Raw genomic sequence first — 21,737 nt, 5'->3', positions numbered from 1 at the left:
ATTTGGGGATCAGCTCAGTGCTCTTCCAGGTTTGACACTCAAATGCCATGGACATTTTTATAAAGAAGTGGTCCAAGAAGTCATTCCAAACGTACAAAGAAGGTACATTGCTGGAGTGACACATTCCTTTTTATATTTCACCTTCCTCCAAGTGACATCTCATCTTCATGTTGTTGGTCCAGACCTCCCCAAAGTCTGCTCCATAAACAAAACTGTCTGGCCCCGCCCCCACCCTCCCACCCGCACACACGTGCATACACCTCTAAATCAGGGCCTCTCACAGCAAAGTTTAGGAATACTTTATCATGCTGACACCACAGTCATTTGAGGTCTGTTTTGCATGGAAAAGCAGACGTGGAGCTCCTTTTTAAACAGAGATTTGTGGTCTCTTATTATTTCCGTGTAACCCTGCCATTTGTTTACGCTTGTCATATTTCACTGAAGCAAGGCAAAACTCGAAACCACGAGGAAGTCAAATCTTATGTTTACTCGGAATGAGTAAAGGGGAGACAAAGTGAAGTGAGAAAGAAAAAGCATGCTGTTCTTCAATACTGTGTGTTTACTGAACTTATAACGTGATTTCATACAATGCATGCACACAGAGACTCACGCACACACTCATATACACTCTCAAACTCAAGGGGAAAATATCTCAAGTTTTGTTTTAAAAGGCGCATACCTGAGCAGTGACCTCACCTGGAGACCCGACGGGAAGACATCCAGATTCCCAGAGAATGTGTAAATCTCTCTCTCTCTCTCTCTCACATACACACACAAACACACACACACACACAGAGGGTATATTTGACGATGATGTGCAAGTGTGCCCTCTGTCTTTTCTTTCTCTTTCTCTTCCCTACAAATGCCTTTTGTTTCCAACTTTGCCACATACCTCTGATGTTTTCTTCTCCTACCACGCCTGAATAACCTGAGTTGACCTCAACCGTCTTCCAATGCTAAGGCACGGTGTTGTTAGCCCCAACCAGCTGCTGTTGTACGTTTTTGAGTTCAGCTGTCAGATAAATGTGTGTACACCACATTGTATCACCGCTGACTAACTTCTACTCAGTTGTATCATCGCCACTCATGAGCCTCTCCCACATCTACCTCATTATCTACCTCCAGGAGAGCAATAACATCACTCCTCCACTGAGCTCAGCTTCCCAGGAGGAGGTGAGATAGAGATGCCAAAGTGTGTTCACTCTGCTAGAGTAAAAAAACAAGCATACTCTGTCACTGATACAATAAGTAATATAGTAAATTAAGAATTGACTTTAGGCTTATAGTTATTCCTAACTTTTGTTAGGAATAACTACACAGACAAAAACTGCTTATCACATTGCAAACGTGGAACTTCTGAACGATTGACACAGAAAATCTGCCATAAAAATATTCCCTTCCTAAAACACAGCTTAATTTCAGGAAGGACTATTTAAGTGTAGCCTTTAAAACATCATATAATGAGCAATAAAACACGATTGCTTCCATGGGATGAATTAATTGTACCATTTACAGCTCGGTCTGACTTGCTGGCACAAAAGGCTCTCAAAAGGTTGGACACATTCCAGCTCTTCATACTGTAAAACAGTAAATTCACAAGACGATGGGATAATGTCATAGGAAAGGTTATATTTATGACAACTTCAAAGGAAGGTTACAACCACTGCAACTGTTCATACACACGAAAATATGACAGTAATCCTGCCTCTCACATCATGCAGAGAAGAGCAGTGGAAAACATATTATTAGTGAAGTAGGACGGCAGGAGGACAAAGTTCAAGCTGTGACCTTAAACCCGAACACATCTCTGAACTTTTAACACCACCCATCAGTTCTGAGCACACATAAACCTGCCGCGCAAGCCTCGACCCAGGAAAACAAATCCATGCCTACAAGGAAGTGGTTTGTTTAGTGGCGGAAGTTTATTTTATCAATTCAGAGGGAGATTGCATTTTGTATGTTATGCAATGCCACATATCATTGGTGGGTATTATCTGAGACACCTGCTAATGAATGGATTCTGGATTTATGATCGAGCTGAGAGACTATGAGAGGATGTTGCGTGTGACTGGACCACTCAACACTCTGTCACCATGCACTCTGCTGCTTTAGACTATGTCAGGAAGGCAGGAAGCTGGACAAAAAGCCTGTGACAATTAGAGGAGTTTCAGTAAATAAGGAGAAAATCTCCATTAGCGCGCACACACACACACACACACACACGTGCACACACACACACACACACATCTCCAAATCCCCACTGGATATACAATCATTCCCCCATTTAGACCCCATCTCCAACAACAGCTGCCACCGCACCCCAGCAAAGGAAATGCCAAAGTCCTCTGAAGTGGAGCATAACAGCACTGCAGTTCACATCCACAGTGAAGCACTGAGAGTCTGGAAGGGCAGGAGAGCCTCTAATAGCAGGAAGTTGTAAGAATAATAGGGGCATGGGGATGTCATGCCCTCTGTCCCTCTGGCATGCAAGCTTTGGCCCAAACAGCAGAGTTTGTGTGTGCTGCATGCTTGCTTATACAACTAATGCAACATTTTTAACACAACTTGCATTTAGGGTTTACCAGATTTGGGTTCTTTGGGGAGAACATTTCCAAACAAAGAGTGAGGCTAAACAGTTGCCAGATTTGTGACATTATTTGTATTACTTCTTTACATTATGGCAATTTCAATCTGTTTTTAAACACCAGTCATCCTTTGATTCAAAGTGGTTTGCTCTTCTGTAATGTAAATACTAAAAGTGTTAAACTATTTAAAAAACTGTTTTGTGTTTGTAGTAAATATGTATTAATAATTTCCCTGACTCTGGCATCCCTGGAAAACAGCCACAACCCTAACAGTGAAAAATATAACCAAGGAAGAGGACTACAAAGATGGAAATCGAAACTATTTGCCTGAAAAGGAGATGATTCTTTTTTTTTCCAAGTGATTGTGTTGGGGGACTGTGTTAATCCAATACTCTCCAGTGTTATCATGAGCCACTGTGAGAGAACTATTTTCTGGCCAAATCTCAGCAGTGAAAATCATGGCATGGCATAGATGTTAGGAAGAGTGATCTGAAATCAAATATCATGAGGTCAAATCCACCCTGAGTCTGACACATTAGAAAATAAAATCCTATGACTTTCAGCCCATATACATCTGTCCTGGATTATCTAAGAATGGCTGCTAAGTAAATTACAGAGCTCAGGAACATTCCCATAATCCAAGATCTTAAACCCCCATGCCACCGACCCACAGTGAAACACCAGTGCATGAGTGTGTGCCTGTGTGTGTTTGCATGTCTGGAGGGAGTTAGTCTAGGGTTCACAGCTAGTGTGTGTGTGTGTGTGCATGTGAGCCTGTGCACGGCAGTGTTTGTGCATGATCGTGTGGTCAGTTTGTGTTTGTGTGTTGTCACTCTTGGGGAGCCATTGAACAGACCCCCAGCCGTTCCTAAACACCGAAGCAGCCTCTTGTTTATGTGCAACCTGCTTCAGACCCAGTTCCCATGAAATTGGCCCTTCTTTGGCTCATTCAGAGATGGACTGCACTGTAAATGGCTTCTCTGGAGTCTGCCAAAGGCCAGTGGGGGCCGATTCGAAGACAAAAAGAGACGAAGAGAGACTGCACTGCCCCCTGTAGCCCCTCTAACCCACATCAACATGTACTATTCTGGATATTTTGCTCAAACAATGGCTAAGCCATCACAAAAAACAACAACAGTGAAATAATAACATTAATTTGAAAATAAATGAATATTCTATTGGATAGTTCTATATGCTGTTACCTCAGCGATCATTCTGGTCGTTCTGTGTGAATAATGGTGATGAGGCGCAATGACTCCAGGGCTCTGCTTTGCTTTAACAAAGTGAAAGTTTCACACAGTGTAGGCTACGGCAATCAAAGGGCAGGCAAGTTGCCTTATAGAAGAGTTACCAAGTGAACATCACGATAAGGACGATGCACGAGACAGTGTAGTGATCTGTACGCGTAGCTGAGCGGTTTTCCTCCAAGTGACCCAGCTAGTGAAGTCATTACGCTTTCCACTCTCTCAACGGGAGGTGGGGCTTTATAGTGAAAACGTATTCAACCCCGCTGCACAAAGAGCAGTGTGCAGTCGCAAGTCTCTTTCACGCTGTGAGTGCGCAGCGCCTGCACAGATCGCCTCCGATTTGGAACTTAAGTCCACACTGCATGAACCTGCATTCCTCTACTGCTGTGTCCTCGGCCGCGAACGACCCTCACTGTTCCGCTGTGGCTGTTTTGCAGCAGATACTCCGACCCCGAAAACCGTCGGGAAAAGTGAAGAGAGAAGCTGCGGGAGTGGTCTGGAAACTTTTGCCATCATGAGCTCGCAAACGGTCAACCTTGATACCTACAGCCTGTCGTTGCTCACGGCCAAAGAGGACATCCTCAACCCCCGCTCCTCCACCAACTGGTAACACATAGAGCTCTCGAGCAAACTTGCATCTGCCTGCATATAACACAATATTCGTGATATATAAGATGAAATGCCAATTTCTTTATTCTGCGACATCGCGATACGAAATTACGAAAACGAGTATGATCTGTATTTTATGAAACTTTCATGTTTACTTTGTGAGCTGTTTGCTGTTGCATAAGGCTTGCTTTTAGTGAATCCAATGAGGGATACGGAGGTGGCCAGCACAGGGACAGTGCGCAACCAGAACTGTATTTACAAGTAGGCTGCAGTAGTGGCAAACGCACGCAAATTGGTTTAGTGACACAGGCGTGTATTGACTCTCCCAATCCACTCAGAGAGGTATGGATTACCGTCCCATTACGCACGCCAGGCGTCTGGTGTGGCTCAAAGTGCAGCACCCGCTGCCCTCACCCGGGCCTTGCGCTCTATGACTTTGCTATTCTCCCCAAGGAGCTGTGAGGCTTCGTTCTTTGTGCCGAGGATCATGTTCCTGATGAAGTGCCGATCTCTGGCAGGGGTTGTCTTTCAGGGAGAGGCTCTTTAATTTGACATACAGCTCAGTGCGCATGCACGTGATTAACCAATGATAATTCTGATAACAAATATTGAGCACTTACTTAAATGTGTAAGTAAAGATTATTTAGGAACAAAATATTCAAGACCAACATTACTACTATTCAAGTACAAGTAAACACATTGAAGTGTTTTACCAGAAGAGCTATCTCACAGTTTTTAAATTTCAAGGTACATTTTGACTCTAGACGATTCTTAAACACATGAAACGTTTAAATAATTCAGTCATGTGCTCTGGTGTATGTGGAACAATGTCATACTGTACCTGACACTTGGCTAACTTCTTTTGTTATGGTTTGGCTGGTCTGTAACTATGGTGCCCCTATCCATCTTTTCCAAACATTCTCCTTGTCTCCTATATTCTTTCTCCATTTTCCTCTCATATACTGTGTGTGTGTGTATTGCCATCTCCAGCTACGGACATGTTGTCACTGGCTATACTCAGCTAACACAGGGAGAATTAGATATGACCCTGCTCTTTCCACATAACCACTCACTTTGATTAAGTTATAGTTTCGAGAAGTATAGGCCAAGGCCCAAGCCCACACACACACGTGTGCTCATGTGGAAGTAGAGGACTGATTCTGTCCATTGCTGTTTCATCTTCCTCTGCCTCACATCTCTCGCTGCCACAGGGTTTCCTTGCCCACATTCTTCCTACCTTCTTCCTGGCTTTTCATGATGCCTTACAGACTTGAGGAAATGGGATTCAGAACACTATGAGTAAACCTTGACAAGCTGAGATCTGACATCTTCATGAATGGGGTGGAAATAAGTTCCCCATCCAGGCAGAACATGCTTAGTTTCCATTCTTTCTTGCATTTGGAAAATCTGTAAAAGTTTCCATGTTCAGTATCACTACGGAGGTTTTGTCCCATAGCGACACCTCACAGTGATTACTTCACTGCGTACTACTTACTTTCTCATTGGAGAGCATTTACATAAAGTTTCAGTGAACAATCCAACGTATTCTCATAATGCTGGATGAGATCACCGTGGACAATCACACAAACACAACAAGCACGTGTTTGGTTGAGCTTATATAATAAAAGGAAAAGGAGAGAGAGAGAAAAATCCCCCAGCATTCACTGAGCAAACTTTAGAGGACTAAATAACTCTGTTGTGACTGAATAGAGAGGTGGGAGGGGGAAACGGTCATGATTCCCTCTGTCGAACCACCCAAACAGACACCCACCTTGCATGTGTGTGTGTCTCTGTGCGTGTCGAAGGGCTTCTATTTGCATGCACGTGAGTTTGCTTGTGAATTTATTTGTCTCTGGATGTGCATATGCATCCTGCAGAGACTATTACAGTGAGTCTTGGATGTTGAGAAGTTTGCACTGAGACGGGTAGGAGGCTTGTTTTGTTGAATGCTCCCGCCCCCCACTATGTGGCCTTGAGGTCCCTGTGTGTATTATCTAATGACCTTGTGTCCTGAATGGGAAACAGACCCTTTGTGGGTAAGACTCTGAAGAAAAGAGAGGCAATTTCAATGCATCCTTCATTCAGACCTCTCTGCTCAACTGCTGCCTTGGAGGTCTCTCCGCAGTCTCCCAGACCATTGTGGACTACAAAATGTCCCACTTGTAGGCTGGAAAGCTGTACTGCCTGCATGTGTTTTATGTTAGTGTGTGCCTTGAAAGACAGAAAAAAAGAGAAACAGTGATAATGCATGTTCCCAAAGACATGGTCTAATTCTCTGAACAGGAAATACTTCTCATTGTTAGAAGCAGAAATCATGATTTATGTCTAGTTTACACCAAAATAAATCAAATAGGAACTTTTGGTACGGTCAAACTGGTCATTGACAAATGGAAATATTTCTATGCAACTATGTTGACAGCTTTCATATGGGTGTAACACTTGTGAAATATATGGCTACTACAACTCATTTGTCATTTAGAAGCGTAGCATGTTGTTCCCGAGCTGAGCGTATGCACAATTGATAGAGGGCGCAGCGTGCGGCCATTTTCATTTCCACTGTAAGTCTTTCCCGTGAACTTAGCAAACCGAAAAACATTCTTGGTAGGAAAGGCCACATATTTTGTTATGACTATTGCCATTTGTCAACACTAATAAGTTGTTCTCTTATCAGAATCCTAGCTGTGAACGTGAGGGACACAATGTCTGTTGAGTTATTAGTGTTTGAAACTCCAGTTAGTGAAGCACACATTTCTTTGATAGTTGTTGGTAGCCATTGTGAGAAATGTCTAGTCTGATGTATGCAGTTGTTCAGGGAGTTAATGTAACACCACACTTTCCGTTCTATGTCTGATAACGTTACTTTTTATTAAAAAACAAGGAGTCATGCTACTCTGGTGCATCCTGTTTCATTGTAATGTTGTAAAAAGATCGCAAACGCTATCCACTAGATATAGCTAATCGCTAGCTGACACTAATTGCTAGCACTCGCTAACTAACGTTTTATTCTACAGTCTATGTAGCTAACGCTAACTGCTACGTCAATTGCTAGCTTTGGTTATTGGAACAGCTAATAGCTGGTGAAGCATTAAAGTTGCATTGGACTTATTCTGTTGACATTAAAGCCGTTCAGTTCTATTCGGTTTAACACATTTTAATGGTTTGTAATACATCTACTATTACGTTGTGATCACGCACATTTTGGTCATTAAAATATAATGTTACATGTCAAGTAAGTTAGTAGTAATAATTCCATTAATATTTGTTAATGTTTGAGGGGAAATATATTAGAATTATGTATAAAAGGATTAAAAAGAAATATGTTAACAGTAAATAATTGTTCCGTTCTTGTTGCTATATGTATATACAGTATATATATTGTAGTTTATCTCATTGTTATAGAAGTATATCCTTAGTTATTGGTTGTACATTAGAGGATATTCTAAATGAAGAAAATAAGTTAATGAGGTCTCGTGTTAGAAACAGATAACAGAATATCTTATTACTCTGCACTATCAGTGTAGGTTGTTTTTAAACTAATAGATAGAATCCGGAGGACTCCGTGATGGTGAGCCCAGCCCTGACTGTGGACGTTCGTGTGGCCTATCGTAGAATCTGCCCACAGAAGACATCTGACTAGCTCTATTCGTGAGACACCAGATAAGAACACGGATATACTTTTAGCTCTATCAGGAAAGAAATAGTCATCATAGTAGTACACCCACAAGGACAAGGAACTCTTTGGATCTCAAACTCCTAAATGTAAAGGAGCATTCATTGATGCTTTCCATTTAAAGGGGACTTATTCTTTGTTTTTTTCCCCATTTTATTTGATACTTTAAAGAGCTCTATTTTATATTATGTTTTGTTATTGCTGTAAAGCAATACAACTTTCAGCCGTTCAATACCAACTCCTCTCGTGAATTATTGCATACCGTTCCCCGAACCTATGTAGATGTTGGCGTCTCCATTGCTATCATTGGTTAGGACTAGAGGCACTACATGAGCTTTTTGCTTTTAATTTTGTACGAAATGATGTGTACACATTGTTCTAGCACAAACTCAAAAATGTTTTATACAATTCAATACAATACCTCAGTGAGTGGTTTGTGTTCTACACATTTCCCACATTTCAGCTTGGTAAATAAGACCAAAGCAGCATGCACTATCAGAGTGTCTTCCTGTGGAGTATCAAATAGGGTGCAGCACCTGCTTCGCCAAGCATGAGAAAGAGGTGGGAGAAGTCAGTTTCGAGAAATGTTTACAGCATTGTTTCAGCGGTGCAAACTGATCAGATTCCTTTTGAGTTGTGGAGCAGTTTGACCTCGTATTCGTCAGACTTGGGTGTGGGCTGTATCCAGACATTTGTGCGCCCTGGTGACTTTGAACACACCTTCTTATTCATAAACCTCTTTACTTGCTGTCCACATTTTGATGCTGTGTTAAGTGTTTCATCATGTCCTCAGCAGGGATTATTACAGTTAGCAGGCAGTGACGCATAAAGTAAATATCTGATTGCATTGTAGTAACGAAATGATTCAGTTTAGACAGAAACACCCTTTCTTCTTTGTATGAATGAAGTGTATTGTAGCCATATGTCCATAAAGGAAAAAACATGCTAAGATTGTGACATTACAGATTGTATTTTTATATTGTTAAGGAAGTATATATTGTAATGTTATTTTTTACGAGATTGCTGAAACCCGTTTTAGGGTGATGTTTTTTACTCTCCCGGATTTAGCTTTACCTGTTAAAGACAGTTCCACAAAAATTGAAAAAAATCCAAGAATTTCCCAAGAAGTTAAGAAGTACTTATTGTTGAGTGATGTAAAGCCTTCACTTGTGACAATTCTTTGGCAGAACGGTACCTGCAAAGTTATAACCCCTAACCCTCAGTCACCAAATGGGCATGGAATTCCATGATTCAGTTTCAGTTTTAGCATTGTTTTGAAATATATATTCACTTCTGGCACCACTTACTTTTTAAAGACATCCACTTTATTTCAGTAACGTTAATGGTATCCAAGGCGTTGTTCTTTTGCAGCTGTCCTCCAGTATAACACAGCATGTTATTCAACCCACTTTCTTTATTTACCATTTATCTTTTCTTTGATTTTGACTGTCTCTGGGAAACTTCAATAATCACTCTTACCCATTTTCATTTAATTAGCAACAACCTCTCCTTGCCAGGCCTCTGATATCCTGTGAAGCGACTCTCCCGTTGATAAATGGAGGAGCCTTTATTTCAGCATCGGCTCGGGGTGTTTGCGCTGCTGCTACTCGCCAGAATTTCCACAGGCTCATGCATGATTAACCGAGACCTAAAGAGTTCCTGCGTCTAAAGTTACGCGCTACTTGGAAGACACCTGTGGTTGTGGGGAGAGGATGGGAGGGAGGTAAAACACAGGGTTGGCATTGTGTGTAGATGCACATGCATTAAGTGCTCCTGCTTGTGTATAGGTGAGTGTGTCCTGACTCAGCAGCAAGTCAGTTATCTTCTTCGTAAAGATAAACAACCATTATCACCGCACTGTTATCGAGAAGTTGCACACTGCCTTAACTTCCTTGCTCTTGTTCTGCTTTTTATTTAGTTCCTTAAATATCCACAAACACCCACCTGCCAGAAAGAGACTGACTGACATATTAATACTAGCTGTTGACACATAAACATGTTGTGTGATCCTTATCCAGCCTTGTCAAGGTTGTCATACCTTTCTGTGTTGAAACAAATCCTTCTGATCACCTCACTGTGAAATCCCGCAGACAAAAAAACAAGCAGTCTGGTTGGTTTCCTCTTGATGTTCAGGATAGGGCTTCAAAGGCAGCACATAGTGTTTATCAGGCTAAATGATAAAAGGACATATTTGATTGATTCTTGATATAAATAGGGTTAAACTTCAAACTTTAAAGTCAAAGGGCAGTTACACTGGACCAATGCCCAGTCCACTATCTCTCTTTGTCGCCCTGTCTTTCTCTCTATCTTTGCTTCTTGTGTAATACTTTGCAGTAGATGTTTGTGAGGCATAGATCTCCTTTGGTTTCCAAAGAGGCTTGCATTCCTATCACTTATCACGCTATTTTTGCTGCTAAAACCCAGCAAAAACACCAGTTTTGGTGTATTTCAGTTGAAATAATTCACGGGCCCTAAAATCAGATACTGGGGCTTCCTTTCACACCATGGTGTTCACAGACTCTATTCGGGGCAGCAGTGATAATCACAAAGGATTCAGGATTACGACACATTTTACTCTCAGGTCACACCGTTGCACCGTTGCTTGGGCCATTCAAGTGCTTCTAGTGTGAGATTAGGGCAGAAATGATGCATGTAAGTGTCCCATTGGGGCACAGACATATCCTGGTTAAATAAAGGTTTTTTAAAAGCTATTGCATACCACCAACATAGTGCCCGTTTCAAAGATAGAGGGTTTGCACCTGAAAGCAGGACTGTAAAGAGTACCCTCAGCTTACCTAGCTGCTTGTGTGAGCATGTCTGTGGGTGGCATGTTGGGAGATGATGACAACAATGATGGCTATAATGGCTGTTATATGTATCTCTTTAGAGACTGTTCCTAACAGTAATCACCAAACAACTGCTTACTACTCCTTTAAACGGTGTTTAGGTTCATTTGGGGTCTAAGATGAAGCTGCAGGGTAATGGTAGGTCTCAGTCACGATGAGACCTGACTGCAGAAGGTTATACTGTATGTGTGTGTGTCTCTGTATGTTTGGGCTCCTTAGTGTGCAAACTGTCGGGTGCATAACCACAAATTGATACTGTGTTGATTGAAGTGTGACTTGTAATTGCCCCACAGAAGATGCAAAAGGTTGGTAATTAATTTTTCATGACTTGGTGGCACGCCAGTGCTGTTATTCTTCTCGGTGTCAATTTTCTATTGGTAACAAAATAACTTCAAGATAAACACAAAAGAGCCGCTACCCTGAAACCGATGTAATATCTAGCAGGTGTGGCACATTTGTTTTTATTACATTAAAGGTTTTATATTAAGATTTCTGTGAACAATAACCGATAAGTATTTTGTCAAGTCGTCCTAACACGTGACCTTTCTGTCAAATCCTCCTTTTGTTCATTCAAGTGCCTCAGAGCAGTTGACCTTAATCCAGATACCCTCTGCACATTGTTTCCACTGGAAATCTGTCCTTTATATGCCCACAGCAGTGAGCTCAACAAATATGGTATTGTTTCCCTTTTGCAGTTCAAGATCAAGGCTGAAACTGTGGCTGTGTGTTTGTGAAACCAGATGAATTGTTCACGCAAATGCTGTGAAAAATAGAAGCTGGGTTGAGGTGAATTGCTTGTTTAATTTAACTAATGGGCCTTGAGTGCAACATACAGAGTGGTGGTTCCAAGGGTGTGTCAGATATCTGTCTAAAAACATCTGTATTTTAGTGTGTCTTCAAACTTTGGCAAGAGAATGAATATGGTGTGTGTGTGTGTGTGTTTTCAAAGCCCAGCTGAGGTACTTTTAGGGGACGTCTGAGCAACAAAATGATATAGTAGGAATAGATTCCTGTGCTGATATTTGCTTGTGTCTGAACTGCAGAGTTTGCTAAATATATAATTTTGGAAACCAAGCATTTGGCACTCGGGTACAATGCAACTCATATTCTAGCATTGCACATATGAGAGTGACCGACCTGTCTTAATATTGTTTCCACGCTTGAATTTCCCAAGCAGGAGGTAGAGAGACACAATGTTCTCCTGTGTAGCTCCCACATCCTCCAGAGTAGCTCCCACACAGCTGTCTAATTGCTAAAGAATATACTCGGGGAAAGATGGTCTTAGAATCAGGCCAGATGAGGGTAACCTCTTAAAGATTCTTGTGGGAGAGATTTCAGGTGTGTTGTCTTATTTCCAGAAGTAAACCAAATATGTGATATCTAGAAAATGCTCTACTTCCTGTAAAAGTTAGGATGTGTTCTTAAGTCGCTCCTCTCTGGCATCTTTAGCCTGCATTAATGTTGTGAAAGGCGTAACCGAAACATCTCGTCGTGTTCTGTGTTGCTGTGTCTTGTCTTTTTGTGAGCGTGCCGAGCACAACACACTTGTAGTGTCTGTGTGTCTGATAGTCACAAATCTTTTGACAGACAATAACATAATTGTTATTTTGCTTTTAACTACAGTGATGACATCATCCGACACTCGCAGTGACACTTTCACACATATTTTATGCAAGTGTTCATCGACACATGCGAAAATATAAACACACAAGAACGACCCTGAGCCGCCTCAATAATGACACATCCCTCTCTCACTCCCATAGCTTTACTGGCGCTGTGAGGTATCATCACCCTTTGCTGAAACAATTTCTCCCTCTTCACCATGGTGACAAAGGAGGACCGTGGTTGTAATCATGACATTCTTATGGTCAACTATTAGTGTCTTGCAAAGTCTCACTGCAGGGCCTTGACTGGGAACTCCACTTCACTTGTTCTTGTCTTGTTTGTTCACTTGCTGGTGGCGGATGGGTTGCGGGTGGGTGATGAGAGTCTGGAGGCTCTGTTGTCCTGACGACCCTGGTGGGAAAACTAGTTTGTTTGTTAGGAGAGACTGAATGAAGCGGGGGACATGAGTGGAGAGGGATTGAAGAGGCTGGGAAAGGGGTGCAAATGAACGGGCAGGGACACTTGGTAAGAAATACAGAGGAATAACGAGATGACAAAAGGACAACGCGTGAGAGGAAAGAGAAATCATTTCAGTTCAGCGGGATGGCCTTTGTCAGGAGGTTGCTGAAAAGCAGAATGTCTGAAGCTGGAGAAGTGACAGAGTGAAGCGAAGGGAAATATGAGAGGGCAGGTGAAGCGGAATGAGAGGGAGATCAAAGCACTGAGAGAGGCAGCAGAGAAGACAGGCCAAATGAGGCCTAAGTGGGTATGTGATACTTGAGAGAGTTTAGTTTGTTTTACGGAAGGAAATGGTTCACGATAAGATGCCATCATGTTTTTAATTAACTGATAATGACTGTGATATGAGTCTTTTCCTGTTTGTGTGTGTGTAAGCAGTACGGGACAGCATGCACAGGAAATGCCAGAGTGATCCCAGTGGAACACAATTTTAGAGGGTTCATCGTCACTCATTCCTCTCCTCACCACATCTCCCTTTATCCTCCTTTACTCCTTCCCATGTCAGGTGTAGGAAAGGGAATTATTTTGCCACCCACTCTCCTGTAGCTCTCTGAACAAACGATTTACCACCCTGTAAGAGTCATACCAATTTACCCCATGGAGACCCCTGTAATACGCCCATCTAGACACTTTCGTCCAATAACCACATACTCTTCTGCCCCCTTGGAAACGTCCAATACTATCTGGCTGTTTCCCATTGTGCGCCATTGTTAAATGTGCCCCTCTTAGTCTACCCATTTATACCTATCTACATCCCCTGTTGCTTTTCATCGTTTTCCCCAGTGTGAACACATATCTTTGAGTGGCTTTTCTCTAACCTGAATAGGTCGGTATACTCCCTCTCCATGTGCACCATCACTCTTCAGCACACACCCTCATGACATTGAACTGCATGTACCCATTTTCTATTAAACCTAAACATAGATTTCACTACTGCTGTCTTCTGACTTTACCTGCATGTTTGAGTCAGACAGTATATCTCTTTTATTGCACAGTATTTGCGCATGCAGGGACACACTGAAGAGTGTCAGTTCTACATAGTCTTAACCTTTATTATATATTTTGTAATAATAAATAAAATTGTTTTTTTATCATCTTAAGTGCAAATGTTGCATTCTCGAATGCTAATGCTTAGGTTGATATTGAAAAAGTTGGAAATGATGTTGAAAATACGATAACGATGCGATAACTATCAGTCTATAGTAAACTAACTGTTTGATCTACTACTATACATATTTAGTGTTGTGTTGAGGTAGAGCTGAGTTCAGTTTGAACTGAGTTGTACCTTTGAGTGTAAACACAACAGCTTCCTCAGCACTTGCATAGAGTATGTAACACACAACAGGGGAAGTCTAGACTGTTTCCTCTTGCTGAATTCATATAGGTCCTACAGCTTTGAGAAGGAAAGATATGATTTCTGTGAATCTTTTTAAAAACCAGTGCGACTGAGCTGCTCCAAGCTTCAGCCTTTCCAATGTGTCATAAATAGCGGGGCACTCCAGGTGCGGGAATATGTATTGCTTTCACATTCTGTGTCACTCTGACACACACACACACACACACACCTACACTGTTGATGGTGGTGGTTATGTTACACAGAGATAAATGTGGTGGCAAAGTAATTAGTACATGTGCTGCACAATGACTGGTTATTGTTATCTTTGGAATTAACTCATAGCTGTAACACAAGACCAACTGTTGTTCACTTATTCCACCACTACACGCAGTTCATCACCTGATGACAGTGTTCACTCCTGTTCTTCTGTGTCATGCCCCAGTCTAAGTATTACAGATGTGTTTTTTCTGTATTTGCTGTTTTTTTGTTCCTTTTTTGAATTAACATCGACCATACAGCAGCATGCTTTTGTCTCTCTTTGTCCATCCCCCACTCTTTTCCATCTGCCTCAGCACAGAGGAAGCTGTTTTCTCTCTCTGGTCCTTGGCACTGATTTAATTACTTATTTGTTTAGTTTGTCATATTCTAAACTTCGCTGGCTCTGTGTTTTGCTGACAACAGACATTTTCCTCCCTCCCCTCCTCCTGTCAGCAGCATTCCATGCAGTCCCTCCCACTGCCCCCTGCTACATCACCCCCACTGATTGATATTGTATGCACTCTGTTGTTTGACTTTGTACCCATGTTTTTATTTATTTTAGCTACATTTTCTGTTCTTTCTCATAATTTTGTTCTCCGTTGCCTCTGTCATTTCTCCCACTATTTACCATTCCCTCCAGGCTAAATAGCTGCAGTGGTCTGTAATAGTCTCCAGGGGACTCTGCTGTGTCCTCCACCCAGTCAAATACAGATCAGTCAGTGTTACTCAGTGGGTGGATCTGAGTAAGTACTCTTATTAAACAGGCAGCCAACTTATTCTTAGAATTGACTTCCATGGAAGTTGTTCAAAGTGAAGTCAAACATGATTTATTAACAGTATTAACATTAGCCCATCAATGCAAAAAAATAAAAGCAAAGAAATATTTTCATGGCGAAGTTTTCATCTTCAATACATGCATGTAGAAACTGATCATTTTAGAGTTTACTAGTTTTTGCACGAGTACAGAAAACAAGACGGTAAAGGACACAATACTTTAGGAAAAAAAAAACAGTTATAATTTTGGACTAACGTGAGGTCACGTTACTCCAACATGTCTCAACATCCTTCAGTTCAACTCTCAACGTTTTTAAAAGTATTTGAAACAAGCAAAGCAAGTAGTATTTTTTTTGCATTACCTTGTTTGTTCTGGAGTCCATCTCAGTGGGAGAGGGGCATGTTAAGTAGTGTCTGGTCTGTCAGTTGAAATGACAGCAAAGGGATAGTACGCCTGACTTCATCAACCACATACTGCTTGAGGATATTTGGCTTATTCATATGTGACTTCACCCCATATCATTCAGGGAGTTCCACAAACATCCCCATAGGCATTATTTTTGGTTTCTGTCTGCTTTATGCCCTGTGGCTTTATCAGCACATCAGCATTGTTTTACAAAGTACATTCAAATGTAAATTACATTTCTTTGTTGAATTAATAACCAACATGCATTTCATTTCAGGCAAGTAGAGAACTATCAATTCACTAATATTATTTTAAGATGTTCTTTAGGAGACTTAAGTGCCGAGTTTAAATCCCCCCCCCCCCCCCTGCTCAGCAGCTCGTATTAAGGGGCCCTCTTGCTTGGTCTGTGGGGATTACAGTTGTTACAGCCCACTCTCTGCAGGGCACCTGCCTGAATCCTCTGCAGCAAGCCATGAGTTTGAGAACCAGGACTATCCCTTTTTGTGTTCTTTTGCCTTCTCTGTTTTCTTTGCAAATGTCCTCTCTTCTTACTGGTTTTCTAGAGACTCTATCACATATCTTAGGTTTTTTTCCGGCACTCTCTCTGTGAATGGGATATTTAATAAGTACAGAAGTGTTCATATGAGAACATCCACGCTTCACCACTAAATGAGGGGCCAAAGAGAGAAACACTGATGGGTCACTGCAGTGTTAAGTACTGGAGGATTGTGGGATGTGATGTTGGACAGTCTTCATGCCGTGTGTAGGGGTTTCTTAACTAGAACAGTATACAACTTAAACTTGCTTGATGTAAATGTGTGCTCCCTAGCAGCATCTTTCACCACATTACTATTCAAATGTGCCTGTGGCTTAGCATGCCACGTTATTCAGTCACAGTGATGCATCGCCTTAGAACACACAGGTGCTGTAGACATGGTGTCATTCTCTCCTTTTCTTATTCTCCACTTACACTCTCATTCCGTCACTTCCTCTCTCTTATTCACATTTCTCCACCTTTACCCATAAACCTCCACATGTGACTGCTTTGCAGACGGACGGAGGAATGCGTGCACCACTGGGGTCGCCGCATGAACACTATATGAGTAACATGCCGGACTGGGGGGGGGGTAGACTTTTTCAGCAGTCGAGTCTGGCTGGACTTTTTTTGCCCATGTTTGGCGAGAGGAAATGAGCGCTGTGGGGACGTCTCCGAGCTCCCCACTCTAAGACAGCCAGAGAGGTAGACAGGGAAACTAAAAATAGCACTGAGCCCAGGTCAGCTTTGAGTCAAGAGCAAGAAGTTGGGGGGCTGATGGGGGAGGGGAGAGAAGAAAACATATGATGTAAAATGAAATGAACAGAAGGAAGCTTGTGGAAAGGTAGATGTAGTGAAAATCTGAAAGAAGTTAGAGCATGAAGTAAAAATTCAGAAGGCTGCGTTGTTAAAATCACAGGTCAAATGCCGTACATGAGAGTTGGTGGGATCACTGGGGATGTGTGTGCAATCTGTGGGAGAGCAAGGCAAACAGGGACACAATATGGACCTGATGGAGAGCTTGATCTGGGCAGTGAATTCTGGTGGGAGCTCCCAGCCTCTCATCCATTTTCTCATATCTTTCTCTTCATGTGCAGTTTATTATATCGCAACAGCATGCATAACCACAAATCTCTCATATCTCCCCCGCTGGCAAAGAGGGAATGAATAAATGACCCATGAGCCCACAAGATCAGGGAGACACAGAGGATAGTTGAGGGGGAAAAAGATGAGGATGAGATATTGCTCCGGTTTGTGAAGAGGTATGTTGTGCTACAGGATTTAAAGTAGGAGGGGAAGGAATATGTGTTGTAGGAGACGGGGGTCAGAATAATGAATTTAGAGTAATGATGGTGAGATATCAACAGGATATATGGAGAGAGAGGCGATGGTGAAGTGAACAGGGTTTATGAGAAATGGATATTGGTTCTGGCACTCAAAATACATTCTCATAGGTTTGTTTGTATGACAATGGACGAGTAAAATGAAATGTGTTCCTTGAGAGGATCAAAAACAAAATTGGATGAGAGTACAATGGAAGAAAATCCCCCATAAGGTCTCTTTAGAAATGACAATGCAAGACAAGAGTGTACATTGTGTTCAAGTGTTTCCTGCATGTTACCACACTGTAATAGTTCATATTTGAGCCTGGTGTAGTGGAATGCGTGGAATAAGTGAAAACAAGGCCTTCTCCAGCACAGCTCACCATCTGGTTCTGTTATGTTCATCTTGAAATGGTAGAGCGTAGCATGTTTGGAGGTATTACAGAGGCTCCAAAGCAAACAATCCCTATTGTTACTGGCTCAGGCTTACAGTATATTTTGTGTGTGTGTGTGTGCATGTCTGTGTTCATGTACTGTATGTGTGCCTTTGCCTCTGTATACTCTGAGATGAACGGCTGTTTATTTGTTTTATAGCTGCACTTCGTAGCTGGCTGTGGTAATGATGCACAGATTTCATTCCTCATGCCCCTCACTCCCCTAAATGACGGCCTCTTTCTCTACATTTAGCATGTCTCTTCTCCACCCTCCATCCCTCCCTCCCTCTCAGAGCTGAGGTCATAGCTGGCTCGGTTTGGTTGTGGGCTGGAGTACCGACATAAGAGAGTCTGTTTTTCTCATCAGTCAGTGTAGCTCTCATGAAACCTACATGTGTGAAGGAATGGGGGTCTATCTGCTCTGTTAGTTCTGAAAGATTTTGAATACTTCTGCTGCTACATTGCAGTAACAAAGTGAATCAAGTTGCCGACAAAAACAGGGAGAGAGAGAGAGAGAGAGAGAAGGGCATCCTCTTGGCTTACTTGCATGTGGCATACCATGGGTGAGCTACATAAGAGTGACCGTAAAACCGTTTTGGATTCGTTGTCTTGCTCAGGGACACTTCAGCAGGGTATACACTTGCAATGGGAGTCTTAACCTTAACCATCTGTGTAGCGAGTATAGAGGGAGAACCGTCCCTCTGTACTCACCACACCACACTGCTGGCATATCCAGATTCACAATCATTGGTTTACCACGGTATTTGACATTATCCTCTGTTACAGTAAATGGCACTGGAGTAGAAGCACGGTTTTCAAAAACATGTAATATCTGCAACTGTGAACTATTGCAGGCATCATTTCATGTCAGCAACGAGGATTCACTGAACCATAGAAATAATGTAATAGCAGGGTTCGTTTAAATTTAAACCAGATAATCTTTTGATAAAACCATCGGATAAGGGAATAGTCGTGAAAAGTAGAAAGAAGGTTCAGGATATTTACTTGATCCCTTCAATAAGTGCTATTGTGCCAGTGCATGTCAGATATGTGTCCTTCCTCGGGGCAGAAAAGAGGGGATTTATGATTCTTACAAATGCCATTTGTTGTTTTGGTTGTTTGTAAAATCAGGATTATAGTAAGTAAAGTCTCAGGGGGAAAAAATGCTAAAAAATAGACCTTTGCAAATTCCATCCAAGTGAAAGCTCTGGCAGAACAAAGAGTCTCCCACAGCACAGTGTATCCTCATGTGCAAGCCTGTTCCCTGTGGGTGGAGAATTTGCTCATGCAATTAAGACTCCCTCAGAGGCACACAGTGATCTTTGGCCTTGGCTGCTTGTGAATGGTGACCTTTAGGAATGTCTTGAGAACCAAGGATCAGTAAATGTGGATTGGTGTCTAAGCTCTGGATGCTGGTAAGACAAATGAGGGAGTGGAGTGTGTTGTTTCTATAAATATTATGGCTAGACTATTCCCTGAAGTGATATGTGAAAAACCCAGGTGACCCAAAGCTCACACAATGCCCGAAAAGCCCCGGAGAATGATTCCATGCTTTGTTGCTTGGTCTTGCTTGATGATATGATAGATATTCAGTAAATACCTGTCACTATTGTCAGCGCAATAAACAAAATGAGAGAGCAGTTTCAGCCTGCCTCCTCTCGCATGCAGGGCCAGCGTGCAGCTTGCTCGGTAGGGAGCACAATATGGTGATTGTGTCCTCAGAACACTCACACACACACATACCGATTGACTTTTGTCGCTCTTTGTTCTTTGAACAGACAGAGACTTGTTGTATCGGGAAAAAATAACAGAGTGATTCAGAGATGTGAACTGAGTAAGCTGGCCATTTGTCAGCCTTTATGCCAACTGCTGTTGTTTTTACTGTAGATTGATTTAGTATGAAAAGCCAAATCGTTTTGCAATATATCTTTTCTTTTTTCACTCTCTCCATCTCTGTGTTTCATTCTCACAGTCTCATTCACTCCCTCCTCCCGACACACAGCCACAAACACAGAACATTCACCTTCGGCCTATTGTAATAGCTGCTCATGGCCGTACACTCTTGCCACCCAGCTCCAGATGTTATTGACACACCCCCAGGAGTCCTACAGAGTGAAATGTACACTGACACACAGTCAGACACACGCACACACACACGCACACACACACAACCACAGTCCTATAAAGCTGTGACAATTCATCTCTCTGCAGGCCACCTCATAAAGTCCCTTACACTCACACACACATTTACCCCCAGCTGAGCTTCAAACACACACATGAATCAGGATTATGTTAGTAGCACGTCATGTCAAATAGCAGATGGGTATCATTCTGGACTCTGAACTAACTATTTGTATAGATAGCAGCAGGAAAATGTGTAGCATCACAAGTACCGAAGTACCTTGTGGTTTGTTTCTCTTTGGTTGATTCTGAAGTCACATATTTCTGTCTTGGAGATTCTGCAACAAAGCTAACATCGCAAAACAATCACTCACTTTAGTTTGCACTCGCTTAGTTTGTTCAGCAGTGGAGTTGTATGTCGCTGGTGTCATGGAAACACGTTATGAGTTGTTGAGTTGCCACAATGACCTGATTGACTGAAGGGTGCGGTAGGACAGGTTTTCACCTGCAAAATGTCAAAAACCCTGTAGCTGTGAACAGCACTGACTACCTTTTTTTCACATTCAGGAGCTATCCATCTCTGAGGCAAACACTATGAATGCAGGTTTTTGTGCTGCTAAGTGCCCTCCTGTTTTACACGTGTACTGTAAAAGCCTCTGGGAAAGGAAAAAAGTGAACAAGTGCATGTGTCACAGTTGAAGAGAATTCATTTTTTTTGGTGCATTGTAGAGATGCTTTGCACTGCAGGGACGCTTGTTATGGTTTACACAAAGTATGTGTAAGTAAAACATCTGGCTATGCATGTGTGCGTGTCTTTGTGTGTCCCCTGTGCACCATGAAAGACTGAACACATGGCATACCCAGCTGTCCACACGCTCATTCTTGGATATGAAAGTTTTGAATGAGCCTTTACTTTTGGGCATACAGAAATACAAACCAGTACTCGTTTAGTACAGAAAATCCAACCTGTGTTTTGTTGACACTCGTTACAAATGTGTCTGTCATGTCATTGTCACCCACATTTCTCAGTAGTTGACCTGTGTGCTTGTCTGTATGTCCACAGGGCAATATTCACATATGATGGGATCTCCAACAAGCTCAAACTGGCTGACTCAGGAGGTAAGACGGACTGTCATATATGGTATGTTTGTTAGAAATCAGCATCTTCACTTTGGCCTGAGAGGAATTCACATGTCCTCTTGCGTTTAGAGAATATTCTAACACTCTTACAATGTGTGATTGAGAGCAAATGTAGCATTTCTGTTGTCTCTCCATCAGTCTCGCTGTCTCCTTTCTTACAGCGGGTGGTGTGGCGGAGCTGGCAGGGAAGTTTCACATCGCCAAGCCTCAATACGGACTGTGCAAAGTGGGAAGTGTGGAGACAGGGGGCCCTCGGATTGCTATGATCAGCTGGGTGAGTGGCAGACAGGCTCATGGGGCTTAGCTCATGTAAGCTTGTCATGTTAAAGA

General features: G+C 42.2%; 1 protein-coding gene across 1 annotated transcript in view; it reads left to right on the top strand.

Annotated features, from left to right (window-relative positions):
• The first annotated feature begins 4,346 nt into the window (after window positions 1-4,346).
• Window positions 4,347-21,737, top strand: part of LOC142957707 (uncharacterized) — a 31,500-nt gene continuing 14,109 nt past the window's right edge. The window contains exons 1-3 of the mRNA XM_076099657.1: window positions 4,347-4,438; window positions 21,331-21,386; window positions 21,569-21,681. Coding sequence (XP_075955772.1) covers window positions 4,347-4,438; window positions 21,331-21,386; window positions 21,569-21,681 — 261 coding nt within the window. The remainder of the gene's footprint in view (window positions 4,439-21,330; window positions 21,387-21,568; window positions 21,682-21,737) is intronic.

This window comes from Anarhichas minor, unplaced genomic scaffold, assembly GCF_050575085.1.
Source record: "Anarhichas minor isolate MPS153535 unplaced genomic scaffold, ASM5057508v1 ptg000025l, whole genome shotgun sequence".
In the NCBI taxonomy this organism is placed as follows: domain Eukaryota; kingdom Metazoa; phylum Chordata; class Actinopteri; order Perciformes; family Anarhichadidae; genus Anarhichas; species Anarhichas minor.
This window is presented reverse-complemented; position numbering and strand designations above follow the sequence as displayed.